Source organism: Balaenoptera physalus (assembly GCF_965194825.1).
Source record: "Balaenoptera physalus genome assembly, chromosome: 16".
NCBI classification, from domain to species: domain Eukaryota; kingdom Metazoa; phylum Chordata; class Mammalia; order Artiodactyla; family Balaenopteridae; genus Balaenoptera; species Balaenoptera physalus.
This window is the reverse complement of record NC_138898.1, coordinates 62357494-62384852: the sequence shown is the minus strand read 5'-3', so window position 1 is coordinate 62384852 and position 27359 is coordinate 62357494. Positions and strand designations below refer to the sequence as shown.

Below are 27359 nucleotides of genomic sequence, written 5' to 3'. Positions count from 1 at the left end.
CATCCTAGGTGTGCTTTCATGAGTCCCTAGAGGTCTTCCATTGCCATAAAGTGCGTACAAAGATCCTCCCGTTGTGGGCGAGAGTCATTTTGCTTTTCTTAGAAATTAATTTATCACAAAAATGTGATGCATGGGATTTCATTTTATAAACCACAAAACCTTCCTGAAAGTGTTAATAATATCCTCACCATCAATATCAGTTATTATTATTGTCATTATCATAGAGATTGATATTTGGCATTGCCAAGAATAAAGCAAGTGGAGAACAAAGGGGAGAAGCTGATCTTTGTTGGGAGAATTTTTATGAGAATAGTCAAGAGCTCAATTGCAGAGTCATCAACTCTCTTTAAATTAGTTCTAGAATGAGTCCCTTCAGATTTTGTGCCTCCCTGAGGAATGCCAGTAAATATTAATTGGATGCAAAGAACTGAGCAAAAATGTCAGCAAGGGAATCTCAGTAATTCTGACTAGGCAGAAGGAAGGAAGTAAAAGGTAGAAAGGGAGAGGGAAGCCAATATTTAATTTTGACACTGGGTGCATGCCAGGTCATAATGGGATTATCTGCCTTGATTTTTTTTTAAAATAATCTTATTTGTAATAGGATCCAATTTTTTTAAAATAAATGTATTTATTTTTGGCTGCATTGGGTCTTTGTTGCTGGGCACAGGCTTTCTCTAGTTGCGTCGAGCGGGCGCTACTCTTAGTTGCGGTGCGTGGGCTTCTCATTGCGGAGCGTGGGCTCTAGGCGCATGGGCTCAGTAGTTGTGGCTCGTGGGTTCTAGAGCGCAGGCTCAGTAGTTGTGGCACACCAGCTTAGTAGCTCTGCAGCACGTGGGATCTTCCTGGATGACCAGGGCTTGAACCCGTGTCCCCTGCATTGGCAGGTGGATTCTTTTTTTTTGTTTTGGAAAGCAAAAGGGTTTTTCTTAACATCTTTATTGGAGTATAATTGCTTTACAATGGTGTGTTAGTTTCTGCTTTATAACAAAGTGAATCAGCTATACATATACATATACCCCCATATCTCCTCCCTCTTGCGTCTCCCTCCCTCCCACCCTCCCTATCCCACCCCTCTAGCTGGTCACAGAGCACTGAGCTGATCTCCCTGTGCTATGCGGCTGCTTCCCACTAGCTATCTATTTTACATTTGGTAGTATATATAAGTCCATGCCACTCTCTCACTTTGTCCCAGCTTACCCTTCCCCCTCCCTGTGTCCTCAAGTCCATTCTCTATGTCTCTGTCCTGCCCCTAGGTTCTTCAGAACCTCTTTTTTTTTTTTAGATTCCATATATATGTGTTAGCGTACAGTATTTGTTTTTCTCTTTCTGACTTACTTCACTCTGTATGACAGACTCTAGGTCCATCCACCTCACTACAAATAACTCAATTTTGTTTCTTTTTATGGCTGAGTAATATTCCATTGTATATATGTGCCACGTCTTCTTTATCTATTCATCTGTCGATGAACACTTAGGTTGCTTCCATGTCCTGGCTGTTGTAAATAGAGTTGCAATGAACATTGTGGTACCTGACTCTTTTTGAATTTTGGTTTTCTCAGGGTATATGACCAGGAGTGGGATTGCTGGGTCATATGGTAATTCTATTTTTAGTTTTTTAAGGAACCTCCGTACTGTTCTCCATAGTGGCTGTATCAGTTTACATTCCCACCAACAGTGCAAGAGGGTTCCCTTTTCTCCACACCCTCTCCAGCATTTATTGTTTGCAGATTTTTTGGTGGTGGCCAGTCTGACCGGTGTGAGGTGATACCTCATTGTAGTTTTGATTTGCATTTCTCTAATGATTAGTGATGCTGAGCATTCTTTCATGTGTTTGTTGGCAATCTGTATATCTCCTTTGGAGAAATGTCTATTTAGGCCTTCTGCCCATTTTTGGATTGGGTTGTTTGTTTTTTTAATATTGAGCTGCATGAGCTGGCAGGCGGATTCTTAACCACTTCGCCACCAGGGAAGCCCTGCCTTGATTTTTTTTAAATGTTCTATTCACATATATGCAGGAAGGCTAAACCATTGGCAAACATCTTCCGCTCAGTATAGGAGATGGGGAGGAAGCCATCATGCATGCCTCTAAACCATTTACAGATCTTGAGTTTAATAAATCTTCTGCTTTCAAAGCAGAGCATTTCTTAAATAGACTCTGAGCACTGAACATAGGACTGGGAGAAAGTGTTTGTCTTCAGCCAACTAGGTGAAAAAAAACAAAAGAAAACAAAGAGAATAAAAACAATCCCCTGGCATCAGTTACCCATGTTCATCTACTGATTGCCTGGATCTCATTCTTTCATTTGTTCATTCATTCATTCATGCATACATGCATTTGTTTTCATTCATTTACCCTTTCATGTATGCAACACTTAATATCTGTCTCAGTCCCACAGTATGTGTGTCATACAGCGTCATACAGTGATGAACAAAACAGGCAAAGGCTCCCCACCTAAATCTCCTATTCTAGAGGGGAGACCAAAAATGAGTGAATAAACACATAATATCAAGTTGGTATTGACATGAGATGGGAAGAAAAATAAGGTAGGGTAAGGGGATAGAGGTAGACCAAGTTCTGTAAGATCTTAGGCCATGGTGAAGGTTTCGGGTTTTGTTTCAAGCATTATGGGAAGCCATTGGAGAGTTTTAGCAGGGGAGTGAGGTAGATGGCTGCAGTGACCCCTGAGCTTGCACAGGTTATATCTGGAGCCTCATTTGCTTTTTCTTTGCCCTGTGCCATTTCATTTCCTATTACTAACAAGCTTTGCTTAGTGTGGAGCATAGGTGATTTCTCAGATTCCTTTCCTCTCTTCCCCCGTTATGAAGGCGGTGGTGGGTGAGTCCTATTTGGCCACAGCCAATTTAAAAAAAATCCCATCCATCTCATTATAGCAGTTGGTTCTGGAATGGACATGTGATCTAAGTTGGTCTAACAGAGAGAACTTTAGGACTATTTGTTGTATGGTCATTGTTCAGATGTGAGGCCTGGAATTTCTGCTGCCGGTTTTTTTACCGTGGAAGAAATCAGGCTGAGAATAATGGTGACTCATACATGGGCCTGAACTAGAGAAGCATGGTATGGAGAACACGCCAGAGCCATGGTCAAAGCGTACGTGAAGTCCACCCTATCACTGATCTTTTCAGATGTTAACCACCAGACTTCCTTAGTGGTTTAAGTTGGTTCAAGTTGGCTTCTGCTAATTGCAACCAAAAGAACTTTGATGAATATGCATATTTGGCAGCTAATCCGTAATATTAAGCTAAATAGTTGATGCATTATACCCTTTAATGTGGTTGCCTTCCTAAAGCTGAATTTGACCAACAAGGGGATATTATAAATAAAAATCTTAGAAAGATTGTTTTACCCAGACAACTATGACTCTTTACTTCCATACAGAAAACTCCTTGATGGGCATAATTTGTGCTTGGTATATGTTTGTAGTCTTTGGAGGATTCCAGTCTGATAAATCCCACAGAATTTGGAATCAAATTCTAGATTCTTCTGCCACTTATTAGCTGTGGAACACTGAAGAAGTAACTAAGTCCATCTAGACCTCATTTTCGTTATCTGTAAAATGGAGATAATGCTGGTTCCCACTCAGAGTGGGGAGTCTGTAAGAATTAAATAAAGCATGGAAAGCATTTGGCTCAATGTATGGTACATTTTAGTTCTTGTATAATAATATAATTCTCAGAATGACCAAGAAAGTGGAACAGAAATGCCACCTAGATGGCAGGATTGCTCTGCATATAATAATGAAGTGAGTTTCATTATTCTAACTCCCTGGGGCTTTTGAAAGAAAAACAGATTTTTAAAAATTTAGAAAGGCATTCTTATTAACTAATAGACTGGGGGGGAGCAGTCCTTAGAGAGGAAATGAGAGGGAGGCAGTGGTGAAATTGTGGAATAGAATGCATTAGTATTGCTGCTGACTTGCTCCTAAACAGTAAATAGACACAGAGAGCCACATAACCATGTCTTTCTAGAGGATTTTTTTTTTTTTAATATAAGAAGAACTTGAGTCCTACATAAGAGTGAGATGTTACCATATTTTATATAATCTAAGACTCCAACAATTATAAAAGATCTTTATTTTAAAAAGGATAAAATGCAAAAGTTGGGCCTCTTAAAACTGATGCAGAAGAGTAACGGTGCCTGCCATTTCCAGTGCTCTAACTACTTACAAGGCAGGTGAGATCCTCATATTACGTATGAGAAAATGGGGACTCCGGAAAGTTAAGTGACATTTCAAAGTCATATCATTAATGGGCAAGAGTCACAGTTGCATTTGTCCATTCATTTGAAGCATTTATCTAGTGTTCAGTGTCAATCCCTGCAGGGGATACACCAGTAAATACAGGAGTGTGGTCCCAGTCTTCATGGGGTTGCAGTCTAATAGGGAGTGTAGACAAAAATGAGAAGGGAATCAAATAAATAAAATGATTACACTTTATTGTGGCTGCTGAGAAGGAAAGATAGTAGGCACTGAGATGGAAAGCATCAAGGTTGGCAGGAGCACCTCTGTAAACAGCGTGGAGAGAGCATGCGTCTCGTGGAGGATGAAGAACTAGACATGCAAAGAGCCAGCGGAAGTCATGCCAGGCAAAGGCATGAACAGAGTGTGCCAAGCCCCTGAGATGGGATGAAGTTTATATGGAAATGAGAAAAAAATGGTATCCTGGTGGACTCAGTTTCAGGTCTTTCTGACCACTAGGTCACACCACCCCTGAAGAACAGGCCATTGAGGATTCGAAGGGCAAGAAAGACCATGGAGCAGTGGCTGTCCAAGGGATACTGACCACCTCCTCACATCAATGACTTAATCCTCCAGAAGAGAATCCTTTCGAACATTATCTGACCAACCCCATCCCTGTCCTGTTAAAGCTGGAGGAGATATTTGAAGAACTTCCATACGAGACGTGGGGGAGGGAGAACCACCTTCATGATATTGCAAAAGGGACACTGATGGAAGAAGAGCTGGGGGTGGACAATGCTTGTTGACTTGAGCCATGCCCTGGTCAGAGTTGCGTCACGGGCCGGCTCTCCCTGGAACACTAGGTGTCTCTGTTAATCCACCTGGCGGAAGGCACATTGCTCTTGTCCTGCTATGGCAGCAGCTCTTAAAGTTGTGCCTTTTTGTCCTGAATGGCTTCACCTTAGAACCTTCCTTTCCACCAGGAGGTGATGAAAATAAGGGAAGGATGAGAGAAACCTCCGTTTACAAATGCCTGCAAATCTAGGGTGCATGAAGTGCTCCCACTCTCAGCCTCTTTGTCCCCATGAGAAGTTGGGTGGCACTTTAACGTAACATTCCTTTTTTCTTTTTCCAAGGACTTGCCATGAAGCTTTGGTCTCTGGGAGGATTTATGGCTAATAGGACCATCATTTTGCTTGGTTCCCCTTCAACATGGACACAATGAATAGTTATTACAATAGTATTGTATAGACGTTTTTAGATTCAAACACAAAATGTCCTTTAATCCTCATAACAATCCTATGAGTCACGTGAGATTATTCTCATTTAACAGGTAAGGATAATAAAGCTCATAGAGGTGATGTGATATAATCAAATCACACAAAGCCATTGACCTAATTCTTATGCCTCCCAGATCCAGAAGATAAAGGTAGCTGAGGATTGGAAGATGTGATGCTCTTCTGCCTCTCTCAGCAGTCTCAGGGAGGAAGTGAAGATGTTGATTAATAACTAGTTCTCCAACAATTAGCATTTATCGAGTGCCTGGAGCATGCCTGGCGCACTGTGCTTGGTTCTTTCTGTTTATCAACCAATTTAACCCTCACAACAACTTCATGGAGGAGGTGCTGTTATTATCTCCATGTAGCAGATGAGGAAGTTGAGGCTCAAAGAGGTGAAGTAACCACTTACCCCAGTTTACCTAACCAGAAAGTTGCAGGGAGAGTCCACAAACCCTAGCAGTTTAACTCCAAATCCAGTACTTGTCATCACCACTTAAGTTGCCTCTAGTGATGACATACTTCTGTTTTATAGGGGTCACACACATTTGTCGCATTGAGCACACTTCTGCTGTGACTCTTGGTAAAAAAAAAAAAAAAAAGTAAAAGTTGTAGGAACAGGATGCCATTATGCTGTCTCTTACCACATAGGCAAAGACAAGCAAGTAATTGGAGCAGTTGCCTTGCTAAATCATCAGACTGTAAAGCTGCCATCATAGAAACCTCTGTTCATGTGTATTTTCTGCTTTAATCAGAATGTTTGGACGGTTGCCTGGCTCCATGCCGTTCTTCCTAAGGAAGGGTGTTGCTGTCATTAAGGATAGTAGACTCCGTTCCAGCTTCCCAATTCTGATGTGTTTCTTAACCAGTTGATTCCTATTTTCCTGACTCGTGTTTTGCTGTCAGTTTCGGCTTCTTCCACTGACCTTATGAAGAATTCTCCATAGTCAATAGGATGCAAATAAATGGAAACATATGCACCTCCCTGCATGTGGGAAATGCCGCTGTTGGCTGTCCTGCTGCTTAGCTGCCTTTGCAGTGTGATGCTTCAGCTTCCAATTGAGGCTCTGCATCTTTGGGGGCTGATCTGACTGCTACCGACAGATCCAGGTGATGGAGCTAATACGGCATTCACGGCAAGTTCAGTTCACAGGCCCCTCCCTCAGCTTTGGATCTGAAAGCCCCTTAGGCTCCAGTTCCTTTCACTCTGGGCCCACTTATACATCTTCAGTGAACCTGACTTCTGTGCCACAGCTGATCGTATGCACTGGAGCTGGTTGCTGAGCTTGTAGGTGGGGAAAAGGTTCTACTGTGGTTCACCATGGTGGGGACGGGGTCAGACTGTGCTGCTCAGAAGCCAGGTCTGATACTGAAGGCAGGTGCAGACCTGTCAGCCACACAGCTGGGTGAGTTAGCTCTAGTAGACAGTGTTGGACAATTCTGTTGTCTGAAATAGAAACCAGTATGGTGGCAGGCTGTCCATTTGCCAAATGGTGCCCCTGCTGGGCTGGTTTAAGTCTGCCTTTCTTGTTGGTGCATCTGCTGGGTTTGGCTGCCAGCGTGTTGGAAACTGGCAGTTCTGTAAAGTTTTATTTTCTTTCTAGGTGTTTCTGTCAAGGAGAGAAATACTAAAATTTGCCATTTTTAAATGATGATTTGGCATTTTTGATTCCTGGCTCTACTTCAACTGGAAGAAGTTAATCTCTGTTATTATGTTAATATTGGAAGTGCATTATCTTTTGGACTAAGAACGATTTTCTACTTTTCTTACAAATCATAGATTCTCAGGAGCCTCTGTTCTAAATTGTTTCCACACACTTGGTTCCAATGCCCCCCACAGAATGGATTTTTGTAATTTTTTTCCTTTCTTTTTTTCTTTTGAAAATCAGCTGCAAGTAGAAAGGACCCCAGTGGATGAAATACAGTAGCCCTCCCAGAGAGGAGATGGAGAAAATGTTTTCTCAAACTTCAAGCCCACACCGATGTGATGGGCCTTCTGCAGGTTCAGCAGGCTTTGAGGACTGAGATGGGAAATGCAAACGTAACCTCTTAGTTAAAGGCAAAGCTAAAACAAAGGAGCTCTTACCAAAGAGCGTTTCTATGAGTGAAGTGCAAATGAAGCGTAGAATAGAGCTCCTTTATGGGATATGAGACCCAGTTTCTGAAACGTGTGAACACTCTCTTGACTGATGGTATTAGCTGCTTCGTTGGGGTATGAAATGCAGTGACTTACGTTCAACATGCAGCACTGTGCCTGGCACATGTTGAACTCCCAGTTTAATACCATCATTAATAATTCCCAGGTAGAGGGGAAACATAAAGAAACTGGTTTCGATTACTTCTTTGACTTGAAATACAGGATTGCCTACCTCATTGTAGTGAATGCCTATCAATCTTTACATAAAGCTTCCTGGGATAGGATCTCCTTCTGAACATGTTCTGAAAATCCCACATTCTGTCTGGAGAAAAGAGAGAAGAATCTACAGGTGTGCTTTTGAATGGAAAGGAGTCTTTGTGTCTAATATACATGAGCAATGGCTGAAGAATCCTCCGAAGGGACTTTCAAGGGAGACACAATACTTGTCTTCAGAGTTTTAAAGTTTTTTTAGTCTCCTTTGCTTACAGTGGAGAATTAGAGCCAGCAGGTTGAAGTTCCAAGGAAATAATTCTGGTTCAGTGGAAGGAAGTCTTTGCTAAACACTTAGTTGGAGCTGTCGGTGAAAGGGACCCTCCTAGGAAGTGGGGAGGTAGCACTCAGACACTGGGACCCGCCCAACAGTTGGGCAGCTGTCTGTCAGGAAGGGGTTCGGCAGTGTGCTGGGGTCAAGTGTGAAGGCAGGCAGTTCTGTCAGTTTAGATAAATAACCTTAAAACCCTTCTATGTGGAGACCGTTTGGATCCGTTGATTTCTTTGCCTTAGAGTGTTCCACCCACTTGTGCTGAATGTTCCACCCACAGCCATTGCTGCCCTGTAGGTGTGGAATTCAGTAGCCTTTGCCCCTTGGCTCAGATTCCCCCTTTAATTGTGCCTGTTAATACCAGTGATAACTAATATTTATTCTTCAGTTACTATGTTTCAGGATCTGCACGAAGTGCTTTGTGTGCATTGCCCTTTAAGACGCCATATGAGATGAGTATTATTTTAATTGAGGTGTAATTGACGTATTACATTGTATTAGTTTCAGGTGTACAACGAAAGGATCCTATGTTTGTATATATTGCAAAATGATCACCATAATAAGTCTAGTTAGTATCTGTCACCATACATAGTTATGAAATTTTTCTTCTTGTGACGAGAATGTTTAGGATTTACCTCTTAGCAACTTTCAAGTATGCAGTACAGTGTTGTTAACTATAGTCATTGTGCTGTACATTACATCCTCATAACTTATTTATCTTATCACTGGAAATTTGTACCTGTTGACCCCTTCACCCATTTTGCCCACTACCCACCGCATGCCTCTGACAACTACCAATCTGTTCTCTGTATCTATGGGCTTGGTTTTCTTTAGGTTACATGTGTAAGTGAGATCATACGATATTTGTCTTTCTCTGTGTGGCTTAATTCACTTAGCATAATACCCCAAGGGCCATCCATATTGTCACAAATGGTAGAATTTCCTTCTTTTTTATAACTGAATAATATTCCATTGTGCATGCGTGTTGTGTGTGTGTTTAAATTTCACATTTAAAAAAATCCATTCATCTGTAGATGGACACTTAGGTTGTTTCCATGTCTTGGCTATTGTGAATAATGCTGCAAAGAACATGGGAGTGCCGATACCTCGTCCAGATCCTTTTTCCTTAGGATTTAACCCAGAAGTGGGATTGTTGTACCAATTTACATTCCCATCAACAGTGCACCAGGGTTCCCTTTTCTCCACATCATTGCCAACACCTGTTATCTCTTGCCTTTTTGTCTTTTTGATAATAGCCATTCTAACAGGTATATGGTGATATCTCTTTGTGGTTTTGATTTGCATTTCCCTGATGATTAGTGATGTTGAGCATCTTTTCATGTACCTGTTGACCCTTTGTCTTCTTTGGAAAAACATCTATTCAAGTCCTTTGCCCATTAACAAATCAGATTATTAGTCTTTTTGCTATTGAGCTGTGTGAGTTTCTTATTTTTTTTGATATTAACCCCTTATCTGGTATATAGTTTTCAAAGATTTTTCTCCCATTCCATAGGTTGCCTCTTCATTTTGTTGATCTTTTTTTGTTGTTGTTGCTGTGAAGAAGCTTTCTGTTTGATGCAGTCCCACTTATTTATTCTTGTGCTTTTGGTGTCTAGGCTGACCTTTCTGCCAGAGTGATTGTAGAAATGATTCTTGGATAGAAGCTTAGATCTAAAAAACTCTGGGATCTCTGATAAACCTCATATCCCAATTCAGACTACTTATTGTATCTTTTGAATTAGCTCAGTCTCTATTCAGCCAACTACTTATTTTCTTTGTTACTTTTTTAAAACCAGTTTTTTATCATGTTAAAATACATATAACACAAGATTGATCATTTTAAACTGTACAATTCAGTGGTAATAAGTACATTCACAGTGCTGTTCAAACATCACTACTATCTAGTTCCAGATAGTGGTTCCACAGATAACTAGTTCCTCTATCTTTTTCATTACCCCAAACAATTCCTCTCCTAGTTATATACCCCAAAGTATTAAAAACGATATTCAAACAAAAACCCGTACACGAATGTCGATAGCACCACTATTCACGATAACCAAAAGGTGTAAACAAATGTCCCTCAACAGATGAATGGATAAGCTTAATCTGTATATCCATAGAATGGAATAATATTCAGCCATAAAGGAATGAAATACCGATATATGCGCCAACATGGATGAACCTTGAAGACATGATACTAAGTGAAAGAAGCCAGACACAAAAGGCCACACACCATATGATTCCATTTATATGAATATGTTTATTACTTTTTTCATAACTCTAAACCCTCTGTGATATTTTTCACATAGTACTTTTTATTTACATTGATTTACTTTTTTAGAGATAAAATTTCACTATAGTTTCTTCCTAAGCAATGATATCTATGAAATAATGTGTCTGATTTGCTAGTTCCACTTTCAGATATATCTTAAAATAAACAAATTTAATCCTACAAATAAAGTTAACCTATGCACCATCGAAATGAATCTGTGTGCCACCTGAAACGTACACTTATGACATTTCGGAAAACAGCCTTTTGGTTCCTCTTGGCAATCAGTTCCTTCTTCTGCAGTGTCAGTTGTTACTTCTCCTTTTTCATTTCTAATTCTATTGATTTGAGTCTTCTCCCTTTTTTTCTTGATGAGTCTGGCTAATGGTTTATCAATTTTGTTTATCTTCTCAAAGAACCAGCTTTTAGTTTTATTGATCTTTGCTATTGTTTCCTTCATTTCTTTTTCATTTATTTCTGATCTGATCTTTATGATTTCTTTCCTTCTGCTAACTTTGGGGTTTTTTTGTTCTTCTTTCTCTAATTGCTTTAGGTGCAAGGTTAGGTTGTTTGTTTGAGACGTTTCCTGTTTCTTGAGGTAGGCTTGTATTGCTATAAACTTCCCTCTTAGAACTGCTTTTGCTGCATCCCATAGGTTTTGGGTCCTTGTGTCGCCATTGTCATTTGTTTCTAGGTATTTTTTGATTTCCCCTTTGATTTCTTCAGTGATCACTTCGTTATTAAGTAGTGTGTTGTTTAGCCTCCATGTGTTTGTATTTTTTACAGATCTTTTCCTGTAATTGATATCTAGTCTCATAGCGTTGTGGTTGGAAAAGATACTTGATACGATTTCAGTTTTCTTAAATTTACCAAGGCTTGATTTGTGACCCAAGATACAATCTATCCTGGAGAATGTTCCATGAGCACTTGAGAAAAATGTGTATTCTGTTGTTTTTGGGTGGAATGTCCTATAAATATCAATTAAATCCATCTTGTTTAATGTATCATTTAAAGCTTGTGTTTCCTTATTTATTTTCATTTTGGATGATCTGTCCATTGGTGAAAGTGGGGTGTTAAAGTCCCCACTATGATTGTGTTACTGTCGATTTCCCCTTTTATGGCTGTTACTACTTGCCTTATGTATTGAGGTGCTCCTATGTTGGGTGCATAAATATTTACAATTGTTATATCTTCTTCTTGGATCAATCCCTTGATCCTTATATAGTGTCCTCTTTGTCTCTTGTAATAGTCTTTATTTTAAAGTCTATTTTGTCTGATATGAGAATTGCTGCTCCAGCTTTCTTTTGGTTTCCATTTGCATGGAATATCTTTTTCCATCCCCTCACTTTCAGTCTGTATGTGTCCCTAGGTCTGAAGTGGGTCTCTTGTAGACAGCATATATATGGGTCTTGTTTTTGTATCCATTCAGCCAGTCTGTGTCTTTTGGTGGGAGCATTTAATCCATTTACATTTAAGGTAATTATCAATATGTATGTTCCTATTCCCATTTTCTTAAATGTTTTGGGTTTGTTATTGTAGGTGTTTTCCTTCTCTTGTGTTTCTTGCCTAGAGAAGTTCCTTTAGCATTTGTTGTAAAGCTGGTTTGGTGGTGCTGAACTCTCTCAGCTTTTGCTTGTCTGTAAAGGTTTTAATTTCTCCATCAAATCTGAATGAGATCCTTGCTGGGTAGAGTAGTCTTGGTTGTAGGTTTTTCTCCTTCATCACTTTAAATATGTCCTGCCACTCCCTTCTGGCTTGCAGAGTTTCTGCTGAAAGATCAGCTGTTAACCTTATGGGGATTCCCTTGTGTGTTATTTGTTGTTTTTCCCTTGCTGCTTTTAATATGTTTTCTTTATATTTAATTTTTGATAGTTTGATTAATATGTGTCTTGGCATGTTTCTCCTTGGATTTATCCTGTATGGGACTCTCTGTGCTTCCAGGACTCGATTAACTATTTCCTTTCCCATATTAGGGAAGTTTTCAACTATAATCTCTTCAAATATTTTCTCAGTCCCTTTCTTTTTCTCTTCTTCTTCTGGGACCCCTATAATTCGAATATTGATGCGTTTAGTGTTGTCCCAGAGGTCTCTGAGACTGTCCTCAGTTCTTTTCATTCTTTTTTCTTTATTCTGCTCGGCAGTAGTTATTTCCACTATTTTATCTTCCAGGTCACTTATCTGTTCTCCTGAATCAGTTCCTTCTTGAATGTGATCCACACAGCTTTCAGACTCGAGCTGTCCAACATGGCAGCCACTAGCCATATGTGGCTATTTAAATTTAAATTCATTAAAATAAAATAAAATGGAAAATTCAGTTCCTCAGTCACACTCTCCACATTTCAAGAGCTCAGTAGCCCTAGGTGACGAGCAACTACCGTAACGGACATCACAGATGTATGAATTTCTATCCTTGGGAAAAATCTATTGGATGGTGCTGTCTAGAATTGGCTTTCATTCTTCCCGTTGCACTAGGGAGTTGCCCCATCTCCCAGGTCCTGTGCGTAGGTCGACCTCTCACTCAGCATCCACACTTCCCACCACTGTTCCTGGCTGACCATTCATCCCCAGCCAGCTCTGAAACTGACCTACTTTTCCAGTGTCACCAGGGAGGGCTCGTTGCCAAACCACAACATGGGACCTCTTCCCGCTGGTCCCCTTCCTGCTTGCTGCATGACCAGCTCTGGACTACCTCCATCTTGCCTCTCTGTCTTTCCCTCTCTCTCTTGCCCATCCTACTGCTGTGAGGATCTCCTCCCACAGAGTGCTTTCCAGCTTTCCTGAAGGGCCCTGCTCTGCTTCAAACTCCATTTTGTTTTATTATTCTAGTGGGAGAAAACATCACCTCTCCTTTTCCCAGGCTTCTTTCTCCACTCCTTTCCCTGTCTACCTTTCTCTCCCTTCCCCCCACTTTTCCTTCTCTCTAACTTCTCTTCCTTCTTTTTCTCCTTACTACTCTTTTGTTTCATCTTTTTCTTCTTCCTACTCTCCCCACAATTATTTCCCAGCAGTTGTAAAATTAATCCTTTAAAGTGATGTGGAAAACAAATAGGAAGAGGAGTTATAAAAAAAAAGAGCTGTATTCTTTCTATTATTTATTTAAAAAACCCAGCCATCATTGATCTAGCAGTTCTCCTTTGCTCTTTAGGAAATAATTACATTATTTTCTTTCCCATGAAGAAAGTGATCTAGCAGTTATGGGAGAAGATAGGACTATCAGGGCAGGGCAAGATTGCAGAGCTGAGTCTTCTGGGGGGCAGATTTCCACACCAGAAATCCATGGCAGGATGTGAAACATTATTACTGCTGAATTCACACAGGGCTGTCAAGTTTCATCATGAGACTGGGGAGCCTTTAGACTGCTGTTCAGGCCAGGACATAGTTAACTCTGTCCTGATGGTTCTGAGGTGTCAGCCAGCACACCGGGACGTTCTCTGTGCTGCTGAGGCCTCCAGCTCTGGCCAGATGAAAATCTGATCTTGTTCATTCAGCAAACGGTCACTGATCACCTACCATATGCTGGACGCTGTGCTCAGGGTGCAGGGCGTGTGGCACCAACTCAGACAAGGCCCATGATCCCCAGGAGTTTACCCTCCAGCAAAGGAGATGATGTGTAAGTGTGTGAAAAACTCTGCAACAAGGTAGAAAGGGAGCTGCAGAGGAAGTGATGAGAGTTCCAAGGAGGGAGATGAGGCTGGAAGCTCAGTGAACATTTTGGAAAGAGGTGAACTCTGTGCTCAGTTTTGGGGAGTCTGAATATGTGAATATTCAGGGGAGAAAAATCTTTGTATTCATTGAGACTTTTATGATATTAAATTATAGAAAACCAATTCTCATTAAGTTAAGAAAAAACAAAACAAAAACAAAAGGATGTATTGGTCTATTCAACTGGAAAGGCATATATGGGGTGTACGTCTTATCTGCCATATCTTGATCCAGGTGCAAATGATGTCTTCAAATCCCTCTCTCTCTCTCACTCTTTTTCCCTTTCTCTCTCATGTTTCTCTCTGTTATGGCTCACTGTTTCATCCCATTGAGATGGGAAAGAGCATCATTTAAATAGGTGTGGGTTCACATACTTTTGTCACGGTATCTCCTTAAGTCAAGAGAGGCAGTATTCTCTCTAGCTGCAACAGAAAATTCCCAGAGAAGGATTCTGATTGGATGAGCTTGAGTTATGTGCCCATCTCTGAACCAATCACTGTGGCCAGAGATACTCCTATTGGCCAGGTAGGGGAAGATCTATCATCAAGAAATGGTCACAGCAAGAAACATCAGCTTTTACTGTTTTCCCAGTGGAAGAAAACGTAGGAACAGATAGCCAAGAAGTGGGAAATCACAAGGACACTATGAGTGTTTGGGTCTGCTCCAATGCAGGGTATGTAAAGAGCAGTTTTAGAAAGTAAGGTTGAAAGTTAAAGTTGGCTAAGGAGTATGGATTTTAGCTTTGGACATTAGGGAGCCATTTCAAGCTTTTGAGTAGAGGTGTACATAATTGGAACTGAGGTTTAGGAACATTTATCTGGCAGGCAGGCTTCAAATGAGTGTAAGGGATGATATACAGCGAGTCTAGAGACCAGGTAAGATCTTTTAACAGCCCAGGTAAAATGTATTATTTAAAGTATTTAGGTAGTAAGTAACAGAAATTAACTCTCACTAGCTTAATTAAACAAAAGGAGGTAATGAAGAAGGAATGATAGAAAACACATTGGGACTTTACTGGGGGTATCTTGAAAAATCGAAGTAAATATTAAGCAGCCAAGGTTTGGAAAGGTCAGAAGGTGAGGCAACATTTACTGATGAAGGAAATTTACTATCACCTTGGTCCTGATCAAATAATTTCTGGTCTCTGTCTCAACCATCAAGTTTCAAATTCCAGAAGAGAGAATCTGATGGTTCCAGCTTGGGAGAGGTACACTTCCCTCTCCCACTGGATCTATTTTTTATGGCCAAAGGAGAGGAGAAGAATAGATGTTCAGGTGTATATAGTGGTTGGGGGGGGGGGTGCTGCTTTTCCAAATAAGGGAACTTATTGTGTGTCAGTAAGCCACCCTACAAAGAGGCAATCTTTTTTTTTAATTGGAGTATAGTTGCTTTACAATGTTGTGTTAGTTTCTGCTGTACAGCAAAGTGAATCAGCCACACGTATACATATATCCCTTCTTCCTTGGATTTCCTTCCCATTTAGGTCACCAAAGAGCAATGAATAGAATTCTATACAGTCTGTTCTCAATAGTTATCTATTTTATACATAGTAGTGTATATATGTCAATCCCAATCTCCCAATCCATCCCACTGCTCCTTCCCCCCTTGGTATCCATATGTCTGTTCTCTATGTCTGTCTCTATTTCTGCTTTGCAAATAAGTTCATCTCTACCATTTTTTTAAATTCCACATATATATGTTGATATACGATATTTGTTTTTCTCTTTCTGACTTACTTCAGTCTGTATGACAGTCTCTAGGTCCATCCACGTCACTACAAATTACCCAATTACGTTCCGTTTTATGGCTGAGTAATATTCCATTGTATATATTTACCACATCTTCTTTATCCATTCCTCTGTTGATGGACATTTAGGTTGCTTCCATGTCCTGGCTACTGTAAATAGTGCTGCTATGAACATAAGGGTGCATGTATCTTTTCGAATTATAGTTTTGTCTGGGTATATGCCCAGGAGAGGGATTTTTGGGTCATATGGTAGTTCTATTTTTAGTTTCTTAAGGAACCTCCATACTGTTCTCCATAGTGGGCTGTATCCATTTACATTCCCACCAACAGTGTAAGAGGGTTCCCTTTTCTCCACATCCTCTCCAGCATTTATTGTTTGTAGATTTCTTAATGATGGCCATTCTGACTGGTGTGAAGTGATATCTCATTGTAGTTTTGATTTGCATTTCTCTAATGATTAGTGATGTTGAGCATCTTTTCATGTGTTTGTTGGCCACCTGTATGTCTTCTCTGGAGAAATGTCTATTTAGGTCTTCTGCGCATCTTTTGATTGGGTTGTTTGTTTTTTTGTTATTGAGCTGCATGAGCTGTTTGTATATTTTGGAGATTAATCCCTTGTCGATTGCTTCATTTGCAAATATTTTCTCCCATTCTGAGGGTTGTCTTTTCATCTTGTTTATGGTTTCCTTTGCTGTGCAAAAGCTTTTAAGTTCCATTAGGTCCAAGGGATGCAATCTTGTGAGCTATGTGGGCATAGAAGGAAGCAGGGTTTTTGCTGGAGGAAGGAATATGAATATTCCTAAGTTTGAATTTAGAACAGAGAGTTCAAATGAGTGGTTAGTAGATGTGCTACATTTCATTTACAGTATTATTTTAAAATTAATTTACTGAATACCTTTAGCTGGGGTTTTCATCATTCTCTATAATCTTATATCTGGTCTTTTTCAGCCCTTGATGTTATCTGTCCTGTCTCATACCTGGAAAGCATGAGAGTTTTTGATTCCTTCCAAGAGCTCAACTTGGTATTTGCCCAGAAAAAAAGCAAGTAGAAATGGAGCAATGGAAGACTAATCAGTATTCTGATAGATTCGGTCCCCCTGCTAATGTTCCTATAGCATCAGGGACTTTAGTTGCAAATATATTACCATTTATTGGAGTTATTATATAAAACCTGTTTTCTCCCTAAACTGTAAGTGACTTCAAGGGAAGGAACACAAGTTTTTTACCTCCCATTTTATCTCCTGCATGTTGCTGGCATATAGTATAGGTACTCAATTAATATTTATTTGAATTGAGGATGTGTTTGATAAGAAATAAATTTGAGGCCTTTCGATAGATGTGCTTTTGAGGTGTTGCTTACTGGACCAAACTCTTAATTTATGGTCCATAACTTATGATCTTGGTTTTAGCACTGAATGTTCCATGCCCCAGGAAATCCCTCAGTTCTGGGAAAACTGAGACAGTTGTTCATACTACTTACAGATGTCAATCCTACTTCTTAGCCCTAGCACCGCAAAACTTCTCATTAACGCTGTGTGGTTGTTAGGCACTGAATGTTTGCATTCTCCCAAAATTCACATGCTGAAGCTCTAATTCCCAGTGTGATGTTATTTGGAGGTGAGGTCTTCGGGAAGTTGTTATGGTTAGATGAGGTCATGAGGGTGGGGCCCTCATGATGGAATTAGTGTCCTTAAAAAAGAGGAAGAGACTAGAGATCTGACTCTTTGGCCATGTGAGGACACAGCAGGATAGTGTGTAAACCAGGAAGAGAATCCTCACCAGGATTCGAATCTGCCCAGGCATGACCTAGGACTTCCAGTCTCCAGAACTGTGACAAATAAGTGCCTGTTGTTTAAGTCACCCAATCTATGGTGTTTTGTAACAGCAGCCTGAGCAGACTAAGACAGTGGTGTTTTACCCCATTGACATAGGAGTGAGGTGAGACTCAGAGGAGTTGTATGATTTGCTTAAAGGCACAGCGTCAATAATGGAGGGTTTAAAACTCAACTCTAGCTTGCAAATCCCTAATCTGCTCTTCTCTCTACCTGACAGTGTTCCTAGAGTTAAAAGTACTGAGTTATGTACTCTTGTCCTCAAGTACCTTGTAACCCGGCAGAGGTGATATAGTTGTACAGGTTATGAATAACGCGGAGGGGACCCCTTTGCATCGTATTCACTGCAGATTTGTGTTTTATTTTCACAGTTCCTCTGGCAGTTGGTAGTATCAGATTGTATTAGTCAGGGTTCTCCAGAGAAACAGAAGTAGTAAGATATTTATATAGAGAAAGACATTTACTATGAGAGATTAGCTCACATGATTATGGAGGCTGAGAAGCCCCACGATCTGCCATCTCCTGGGCCCCAACCTTTCTCCTCTGCCTTAGTTACCTCTTCGGGTCCCCAGAGACCCACCGAGCACAGGTGAACACGCTCTGGACAGATAGAGAAAGTGGGCCTCATTGTCAGAGGGCTAGAGACTACGATAGAGACCTGAGACTTTTCCTTCCCTCAGTAAATATGTACTGAGCAGCTTCTCTCTGCCACACTGTTCCAGGTTCTGGAAAGGGGGTACAGCCGAGAACAAAATAGACAAATCCCCTCTTCTCATGGGGCCTAAGGTTCCAGGATGGGGGGATACCCAGCGATTCTTGGATAAAGTTGCACTTTCAGTTGATTCACATCATCTCATTCTGCACATTTGGGGAAGGTGAGGAGTCAACATCCATGTACATCTGCCTGTTTGAGATCCTGAATAATTTGACAGCATAGGCACAGGTGATCCAGGGAGTTCATAGAAACTGCTTGTCATGTTGCCTACTTTTTTCCAGCTCTCTTGGAATAGATGCTCATTGCAGGGGATGAATCCATTGACCCCTGTGCCAGCCAGTTCCAATGGTTAGGTGAGGCAGAGCCATTAGAGGTTCATGGTGATATGTTCAGTACTATTTTGATAGTGTTACAAAATACTATCCAGAATTTTAAGAATTTCCACGTCCCCCATCATGTACCTGAAAAAACCACACATATAAGGAGCAAGAGATCCTGAGAACCGCTTTATTAACGGACACTCAGGCTTCCAATAGTTCCTGATAAAGTAGAATTAGGGCATGCATCTTAGATCCTACTCTATAGATCCTGTTCCCACTGCAAACCTTTGGCCAAATGGGTCAAGCATGTTGTCTAGTGATGGGGTAGATAGAATGGTCACACTTACAGAGAAAGCTTTGCCCTAACTTACTCCATGTTTTAGACTTAGAAATTGTATTACAAAAGCTAGTCGGTGGGGCATGTCCTCAGAGGGTCACCTTTGGCTCAGGTGTGCTCACCAAGCAGAGACGGGAAGCCCAGGAGTCATGAAGGGCAGGCTGGTACCTGGGTCAGCACTCTTGCACCATAGCCTGGTCCAGGGGTACCTGGGGCTCTGAGTAATCAGATTAGCTTGGGGTAGGGGCCTACAGGGTTCATTGCCTCCCTTGGAAAACTGGGATTAGCAGTCAAAATGATCCTCGAGCATCTAAGAGAAAGCCTTTTAATTTCAAATTTTAGAAGGAAAAAAGATAAATATGTGAAACCGTGACACCTACTACTACCCCCGCTGTCATCATTTACCAGATACCATTATGTGCCACCATTCTGCTGGTCACATTACATACCTCTCCCATTAAATGTCATCTAATGTGATCCCTATAATTACACAGAGATGTGGCTATCATAACTTGACTTTTACAGAAGAGGAAATGGATGCCCTGAGAATTTAGGAGACTTACCGGGGATTTGAAGCCACAGAACTGCATGCTAACCCAGGCTTTCTGATTCCTAAACTAAACAGTCGTCTTGCAGAATTGCTTCTCTACAGTTGTTGCACAGGAAATAAATGTTGAATGAACAAGATCCCAGCAGCCTATGCCTGCTCATTCATTTGTTCATTTATTCAACAAATACTTTTAAGCTCGTACTGCAGGACACTCTTTTAGGTGTTTTAGAATCGCAGTGATCAAAAGAAAGATCCCTGCCTTTTTGGAGCTTACCACTCCTGTTCTAATTTTTTTAAATTAGTATTGCTTAGCCAAGACAACTAACATTATTATTATCATTTTTTAATTGGCCACAATGGAATTTGAGAAGGAGTAAATACTCCCCTCTCTTTTTTTAACCCAGTTTTGTTTCTTTGTTTTGGGGTGTTTTTTTTCTTCTTTTTCATTATGCTGTAGTTTCTGAGTCCGTTTTGAATTATGCTGGCCTGGATTATGCAGATCTGTGTGTTGGAGTTATTACATTTCTGTCCTGACATTTAAGTCTCAGCTCTGCGGTCATGCCTTTGGTAATCATTCAGGGGAAATGAGAAACCACCAATGAATATATGAAATTAAGAACTGGGGCAAAGAGGAAAGTACACTCATTAAGAGACTTGCTGAAAAGAAATGGTGTGAGGGCGTATTCGGGGAAGGGGTGGTGCAGGAGTTGGGAGTCGAAAAACCATGAGTTTGCTCTAAAGAGAGGATTCGTGCCCAAAAGGGAATGGTTAATGGAGGATGAGAGGGTGCTGAGAAAGACATCAAAGTGGAAGGGATTTCAAACCACCAAGAGGAAGATGGAAAGAGCCAAACTATTTTGTAAAAATGAGAGTGTCTTGAGAACTGAAAAAGGGTAAAAAAAAACAGTGACTCTGTTTTCAAAAACATGTAAATTAAATGACAAATGAAAAAAATGGTGTCACCAAAGCAGTTTGAGGAGGCATTTAAGGGATAGTGCGATTCAGGAGAAGGCCTGGGGAACATGAGAAATAGCAAAGCAGATGGAAAATTAACTGAAAATTGAGACACACTGAATGGGTTCTGGTGGCATTTATGAAACAGTAAGAGAATTAAAGTCTGAAGGGAAATAGTGAATAATAATATGTCTAGAGAACATTACAAATAATCAGATTTGGGAAGTTAAAGGAGACTTACGAGGCAAAAGAGAGAAAATAGAAATCTGGAGGAATGAGACACTTTAAGTAATAGTTAAAAGAGCTTATGCAGCCCATATACGGTTGGCCTTTGACAAAAAGAAAGAAGGATCCTGGCAATGAGTACCCAGAATGGCCGCAATAAGCATGGCTTTAAAAGGGTGAGGTTGCATTTGGGGGGGGGGTGTTAGGAAATACGACAGGGTGGGAAAAAACATACATGGAAACTTTCTGTAAAGGTTGACTACTATTTAAGCAGCAGCTGTGTACCAGGCACTGGGCCAGCCATTTTATATGCACTATCGCTAATTCCACCCACACACCTGGGAGTGAGGGATCTGCTAGGTTAGACCACATGAAACCGTCATGGTTCCTTCCTACGGTTTAACCTGATCTGTTTTTACAAAGAAGGAAATGGAAGCTCAGAGAATTTTAAATATATGACCCCAAGTGGCACAGCTGGGGCATAGCAGAGGCAGGCTTTGATCCCAACAATTGCTAGCAATAGCAATTCATTCTTTTATTCACTCTGCGCCTATTTATTTTAGCACCAGCCATGTGCCAGGCACTCTGTTTGGCACTAAAAATACAATACAAAACAAGGCATAAGAGGTCCTTGCCTTCATGATGCACACCGTCCATCTGCTGGTTAAAAAACAAAATGAAACACCAAAGATGGTCCAGAACAGCTGTCCAGTAGAAATATAATGTAGTCACTTACCTCAAATTATCTGGCCACACAATGAGCAAGTAAAAAGAAGATGAAATTAGTTTTAATAATGTATCCTACTGCGACCAAAATGTCTAAAATTTTTCAACATGAAATGAATATAAAATTGTTTATGAGATCTTTTACACTATTTTTTCATACAAAGTCTTCCAAATCCAGTATGTCGTGTTCTTATGGCACATTTCTATTCATACTAACCACATTTCAAGTACTCCATAGCCACCGGTTGTTGGTGGCTACCATATTAGAGCAGACCTAGAAAGAACTTGATAATTCTGGCCCAATTTCTTTGCAGTCATAATAGAGGGAAAACAATCCACCTGTTTTTCCATGTTACTTCTGATCCCCATACACCAGCAATTCACAGGGCACAAAACGCAAGCAGTAGAGAAATGTTTCTTTCACCTGGACTTCAGCTTCATACACCTGAGGCTGTAGATACCAAAGGAAATTTGTAGGTATGTGCCTCACATAATTTACATATTTTCTGTTATGTATTTCACTGATTAAAAAAACAACAACAACTTGACACTTTACCATCAATGGACGATAATAACACAGAAGTGGAACCTCTGCAAACCATCAGAGCCTCCGCCATGTCCACGTTTTGCCAGCATGTCTTCATGTGTTTATTACTCCTGATGGAAACATCGAAGATGTAATTCGAAGCTTAACAGCAGCCAGAATTTCTGATATTTTGTCTGATCACTAAAAGTTTTGTAATCAATTTTCAAGAGATAAACAAAACAGTGATAAGATTTTACTGTTTAATACAAGTGCCCAGCAGGTGTTAATGGGGACCAAGCAGTGGGGTGTATAATGGTTTTTCCCTGGGTAAAGAATTCTGCTCTGGAGTAAGTTTAAGTGGGAAGAAAGCCTGTGGAAATACAGATCATCCTTCCTAGAAATTCGATTGGGGAATTGAAGGTAATGGGTACTTGCTCCCTGCCAACTTCATAATGAAATTACTGTTCAGCAAATATTCCTGTTAGAGGTTTTTTTTTTTTTCCTTCCCAGGGGACTGAAGACTTTTAATAGGAAGGAAGGAAGGAAGGAAGGAAGGAAGGGAAGGAAGAAAGAAAGAAGGAAAGAAAAGAAAGAAGGAAGGAAAGGAAGGAAGGAAGAAGGGAGAGAGGAAAAGAAGGAAGGAAGGAAGGAAGGAAATAGACAATGTTAACATAGAGTATGTAGACTCATTGGTCCAGAATACTGATTCTTAAAGGAACACAGAACAATGTGGAGTGTGAGAATTTCCATATAGTTGTTTCCATATAATCTGAAGAAGATGGATTGCATCTAAATAATGTCCCTGCTAACTCCATCTGATTTCACTACAAAATGGGAGAAAAGGAAATGAGCAGGGGAAACAGAGATGGGGAATTAAAGAAGAGGGAGATTTAAGTAGATTCAACTGGCATATCAGAAGAAGACTGGGTGCTCAACAGGGCATGCTAGCTCCTAGATTAAAATGGTGACCGTGACATCGGTTCACACCACATAACCCTGTGAATGGCTCTCCCTCGGGCCAGGGGTCCAAGTCAAACCCAAAGCATTTGTCCTCTGGTCTGCCGTTTCCAAACACATATCAAATTGGATATTTTCAAACCTCTTGCTAATGGACTAAATTTTTCAGTTTCACCCACATTTGGGGTGTTAGATTGACCCAACCTGAACTCTATTCACTTCAAATTATTGTATAATCAAAAGTTGGCTTGAGAGCTTATTGGATTCAATAAAAAAACAACAAACAAACAAACTAAAACCCTCAATGAATCAGCTGGCCTAACTATGAGTTTTGGACTGCAGATCCAGAGTGACTTGGTTACAGATTTCCTGCCAGCCCAGGTAAAGTCCACTGGTGGGCTTTGTCTGCAATTTTTATGCTGAAATTCCATGGATAGTGTTCCATCATGACATTTCATGGGTCTGTGCCCTTGGCCTTGCAGTTTCCTCCATGCGGTGAATCACTCCTCTACTTAAAACCTTTCGTGATCCTCATGGCCTTCTGAACAAAATCCAGACACTTTAGGTCCCTTATGATCTAGCTTAAGGGATGCTCTCCAGACAAATCCCACTGCCTGTCAGCTGTACTAAGCTATTTCCCCTAGCGTGTCACTTCCTTTGCTGACTCTTGTTTGTTTAAGATGACTCCTCTGCTCTGAATGCTCTTCTCCGCCTCTCCTCAACCCCTTTACTCTTGAAGATTCCCAGGAAGTCCTCCCTACGTTGCAGAGATTGCGTTAGGGTCCCTTCCTCTACGTTCTCATGACTTATACTTCCTGTGCATTGGTGCACAAGTGGCCTTCTATGTACTGTCATTGTTTATGTGTCTATGTCACTGAATTGTGAGGATGTAAGATGGGGCACAGGCACTGTGTTTTTTATTTCTGTATTTATGGGACTCACCATAAGGCCTGACACACAATAGACATTCAGTAAGTTGTTGTTGAATCGGTAAATTATCTTCCTAGGAGATGATCAGCAATGCCTCAGATGCACCAAATAGAATCGTGATTACCCTTTGCTTCTTCTAGAATAGCAGTGTTTGATTTTTCTGTTTTTAAACAAACAGTATTTTGTTAAAAATAAAAGCCATTTGCAGAAAATTTGGAGAATACAAAGATACACAAAAGAAAATGGAAAGTACCTGGGATCCTTCCATGCATAGACAAACCCTATTTTTATCCTCTTTTCTGCAGCAAGCATTATCTTCATGCCATTAACTTGTCTCAAAACATGATTTTTTAAGGACTCAAACAGTCCATTCAATGGATACACAAAAATGTTCTTTGCCTTTTCCCCAATTTCTTTTTTTTTTTTTAAGATTTTTAGAAATTTCATGTAATGTCTGAAACATTTATATTAACATATTTCCATACAAATAACCCAAAGAAAGTTTAGTATTAGTTTTTTGTTTGTTTGTTTGTACTGCAGGTTCTTATCAGTCATCAATTTTATACACATCTGTGTATACATGTCAATCCCAATCGCCCAATTCATCCCACCACCACCCCCCACCACTTTCCCCCCTTGGTGTCCATACGTTTGTTCTCTGCATCTGTGTCTCAACTTCTGCCCTGCAAACCAGTTCATCTGTACCATTTTTCTAGGTTCCACATAACATGCGTTAATATACGATATTTGTTTTTCTCTTTCTGACTTATTTCACTCTGTATGACAGTCTCTAGATCCATCCACGTCTCAACAAATGACTCAATTTCATTCCTTTTTATGGCTGAGCAATATTCCATTGTATATATGTACCACAACTTCTTTATCCATTTGTCTGTCGATGGGCATTTAGGTTGCTTCCATGACCTGGCTATTGTAAATAGTGCTGCAGTGAACATTGGGGTGCATGTGTCTTTTTGAATTACGGTTTTCTCTGGGTTCCCCAATTTCTTAACCTTGTCCTTGGAGACCTGATTCTTCCCCCATAGGACACAGTCGGGTCTTCTGCATTGTGGCTGCCCAGGGGCAGACATGTGACCAGTTAGGCCAATCTCTCTTTTTGGAATTACTTTTGTAATCTAGTCCTCTTCCTTAATATTTTACCTCTTTAGCTACTTTTGTTGTTAAAGGAATATAATGCAAGAAAATGCTATGACTTTGAGGTACCCTGTCTTTCTGGGGAGGTCTCTGAATGATTCTAACCACCATACTATATTTACTGAGTGTCCGTGAAGTGGTGTGTTTTCTTGGACGTCTTTAACAACATCATATTTTTCTCACGCTGCAAAGAGATGTGAACCCCTGAGAACCCTCCCTCCCAAATCCTAGGAAATGAGCTCTGTCTTGCTCTGCATCAGAGCCAAGCCTGACTACAGGCGAGGTGGTTTTGAGGCGGTGGTGTGGGAGGTAGAGATAAGAATATTGTAAGACAGACAGACATCACCTGTGATGAAGACAACTGCACAGTTGTTGTATGGGGCAGACATCGAGGAGCCATCCTTGATGCCTCTCTCTCCCCCACCCTCATATCTAACCCATCACTAAATACCTGCTAAATATTTCTCCACTTGGTCCTACGTGTTGCTGCCCCTACTCTTCCTTCTCCTCCTCTTTTGGGGCCACAGTGGGACCAAAGCTGACATTATCTCTCACCTGAATAATAAGAGCACTGTGACCAGCCCCCCTCTACCTACTGTGGTCCCCCGCAAACCTATTCTCTACACAACATTTAAGTCATATTATATTGATACAAGAAAAGTCTGATTATATCACCTCCTTGATTAAAATCTTCAGTGTCTTTCTATTGTTTTAAAACAAAGATAAAACTCCTTAACGTGGCTTAACGTGAAAAGCTTTGCACTGTCTGCCCCTATTTACCTTCTCACCCACACCACACCCCACATTTCCCTGTCTCTCTCTGCTTTGGCCTCACTGGTTTGCACTCAGTCCTTCATAAGCACCACCACAGGACCTTTGTACATGCTGTCCCCTTTGCCTGGAATGTGCTTACATCTTTTCTTATCTAGTTAATGCTGACTCATCCTTCAGGTCAAGCTGCACTTCCTTATAGAAACCTTGCCTGACCCCTGTTTCACTTTCACATAGCACACCCCGCCCCCTCTATTGTAGCACTTGTCATAGTTCGGTGATTAACCAATTAATACCTGTCCTCTCCCTTAGACTATAAGCCTTAAGAGGGCAGAGATCATGTCTGTTTCTTCTTTATTGCCAACCAACCAGCTGAGTCCTGACATGTAGCAAATATTTAATAAATATTAGTTGAATGAATAATGAATGAATGGGATATCATTTCTTTGACGTTGTATACCATGTGGTTTATGAGCAAGCAGTTTCCTTTAGGGAAGCTTGTTAAAACATGCTTTCAGATCCTCCTGTAAGAAGATCATTTGAACAAAAGTCTATAGTCTGGCAGGACAAATATGTTCCATCCCCTGTGCTTTCTGCAATAAATCACTAATGCCTATACAGGATTGGGGATTTGGGGAGTGATTACAGGCTCATGAAAAAGAGTGCATGGAAATTAGCAGAGCCTGTGTGGGTACTGATGCTTCCACAGATAGAGGCTACTTGTGATGAGTTTACACCTTGTCAGTGTTATACTGATGGTGGCATCCACTTATTTGTTTGAAACCTTTTTAATTCTTCCCTAAACATTTGTTTTTCTCTTCCTCTCTCTAGATTTATGGTCAATGTGACATGGGATGGCAAAGACTTGTCCTTCACTGAGGAAGGCTATCAGGTGCACCCCAGGCTGGTGGTCATCGTGCTGAACAAGGACCGCGAGTGGGAAAAGGTGAGCATCCTTCTGTGTGCCGAATACAGGGGAGGCAGGAAAGGTGTGGGCAGCAAGGGAGCTCAAACTACTCCTTTTCCCAAAGTATTTCCCTCTGAGCAGCTCCACATGTCATTCCATGACCCTTGATGGAACAAGGCAGACAGATACTGTAAGATGGAGATGCTTTCCCTGGGTGAACTGTGGCAGTTGTGTGCTGTTCTTTGTGTTGGGTTCTCAAATCTGAGTAGGAAGTGTCCTTGAAAGACTTAAGGTAATTTAAAAGCAGTGAAGGTTGGTTCACATCATTGCAGTAGCAAGTGTTCATTATCTGGCAGTGATCACACCAGTTTGCCTAAACCTCATAATGGGGTACCATATTCACACATTTTGCCCTATGAATGAACCCCTTGTATTTTCACGTACTTAGTCTTTTGCTTTGAATCAACTCATTTCCAAAACTTAAATGCAGCACTTCTGCAAATCATGGATTGGAGAGGGTTGTATTTCTTGTAAAGCACATTTCCTAGAACATATATAATAACTATAAAAAATATTAAAAATCAA

The 27359-nt window shown here is 40.7% G+C and overlaps 1 protein-coding gene across 1 annotated transcript in view; it reads left to right on the top strand.

Moving 5' to 3' along the window:
* Positions 1 to 27359, top strand: part of GRIN2A (glutamate ionotropic receptor NMDA type subunit 2A) — a 390901-nt gene that overhangs the window by 227756 nt on the left and 135786 nt on the right. The window contains exon 5 of the mRNA XM_082432488.1: positions 26699 to 26813. Coding sequence (XP_082288614.1) covers positions 26699 to 26813 — 115 coding nt within the window. The remainder of the gene's footprint in view (positions 1 to 26698; positions 26814 to 27359) is intronic.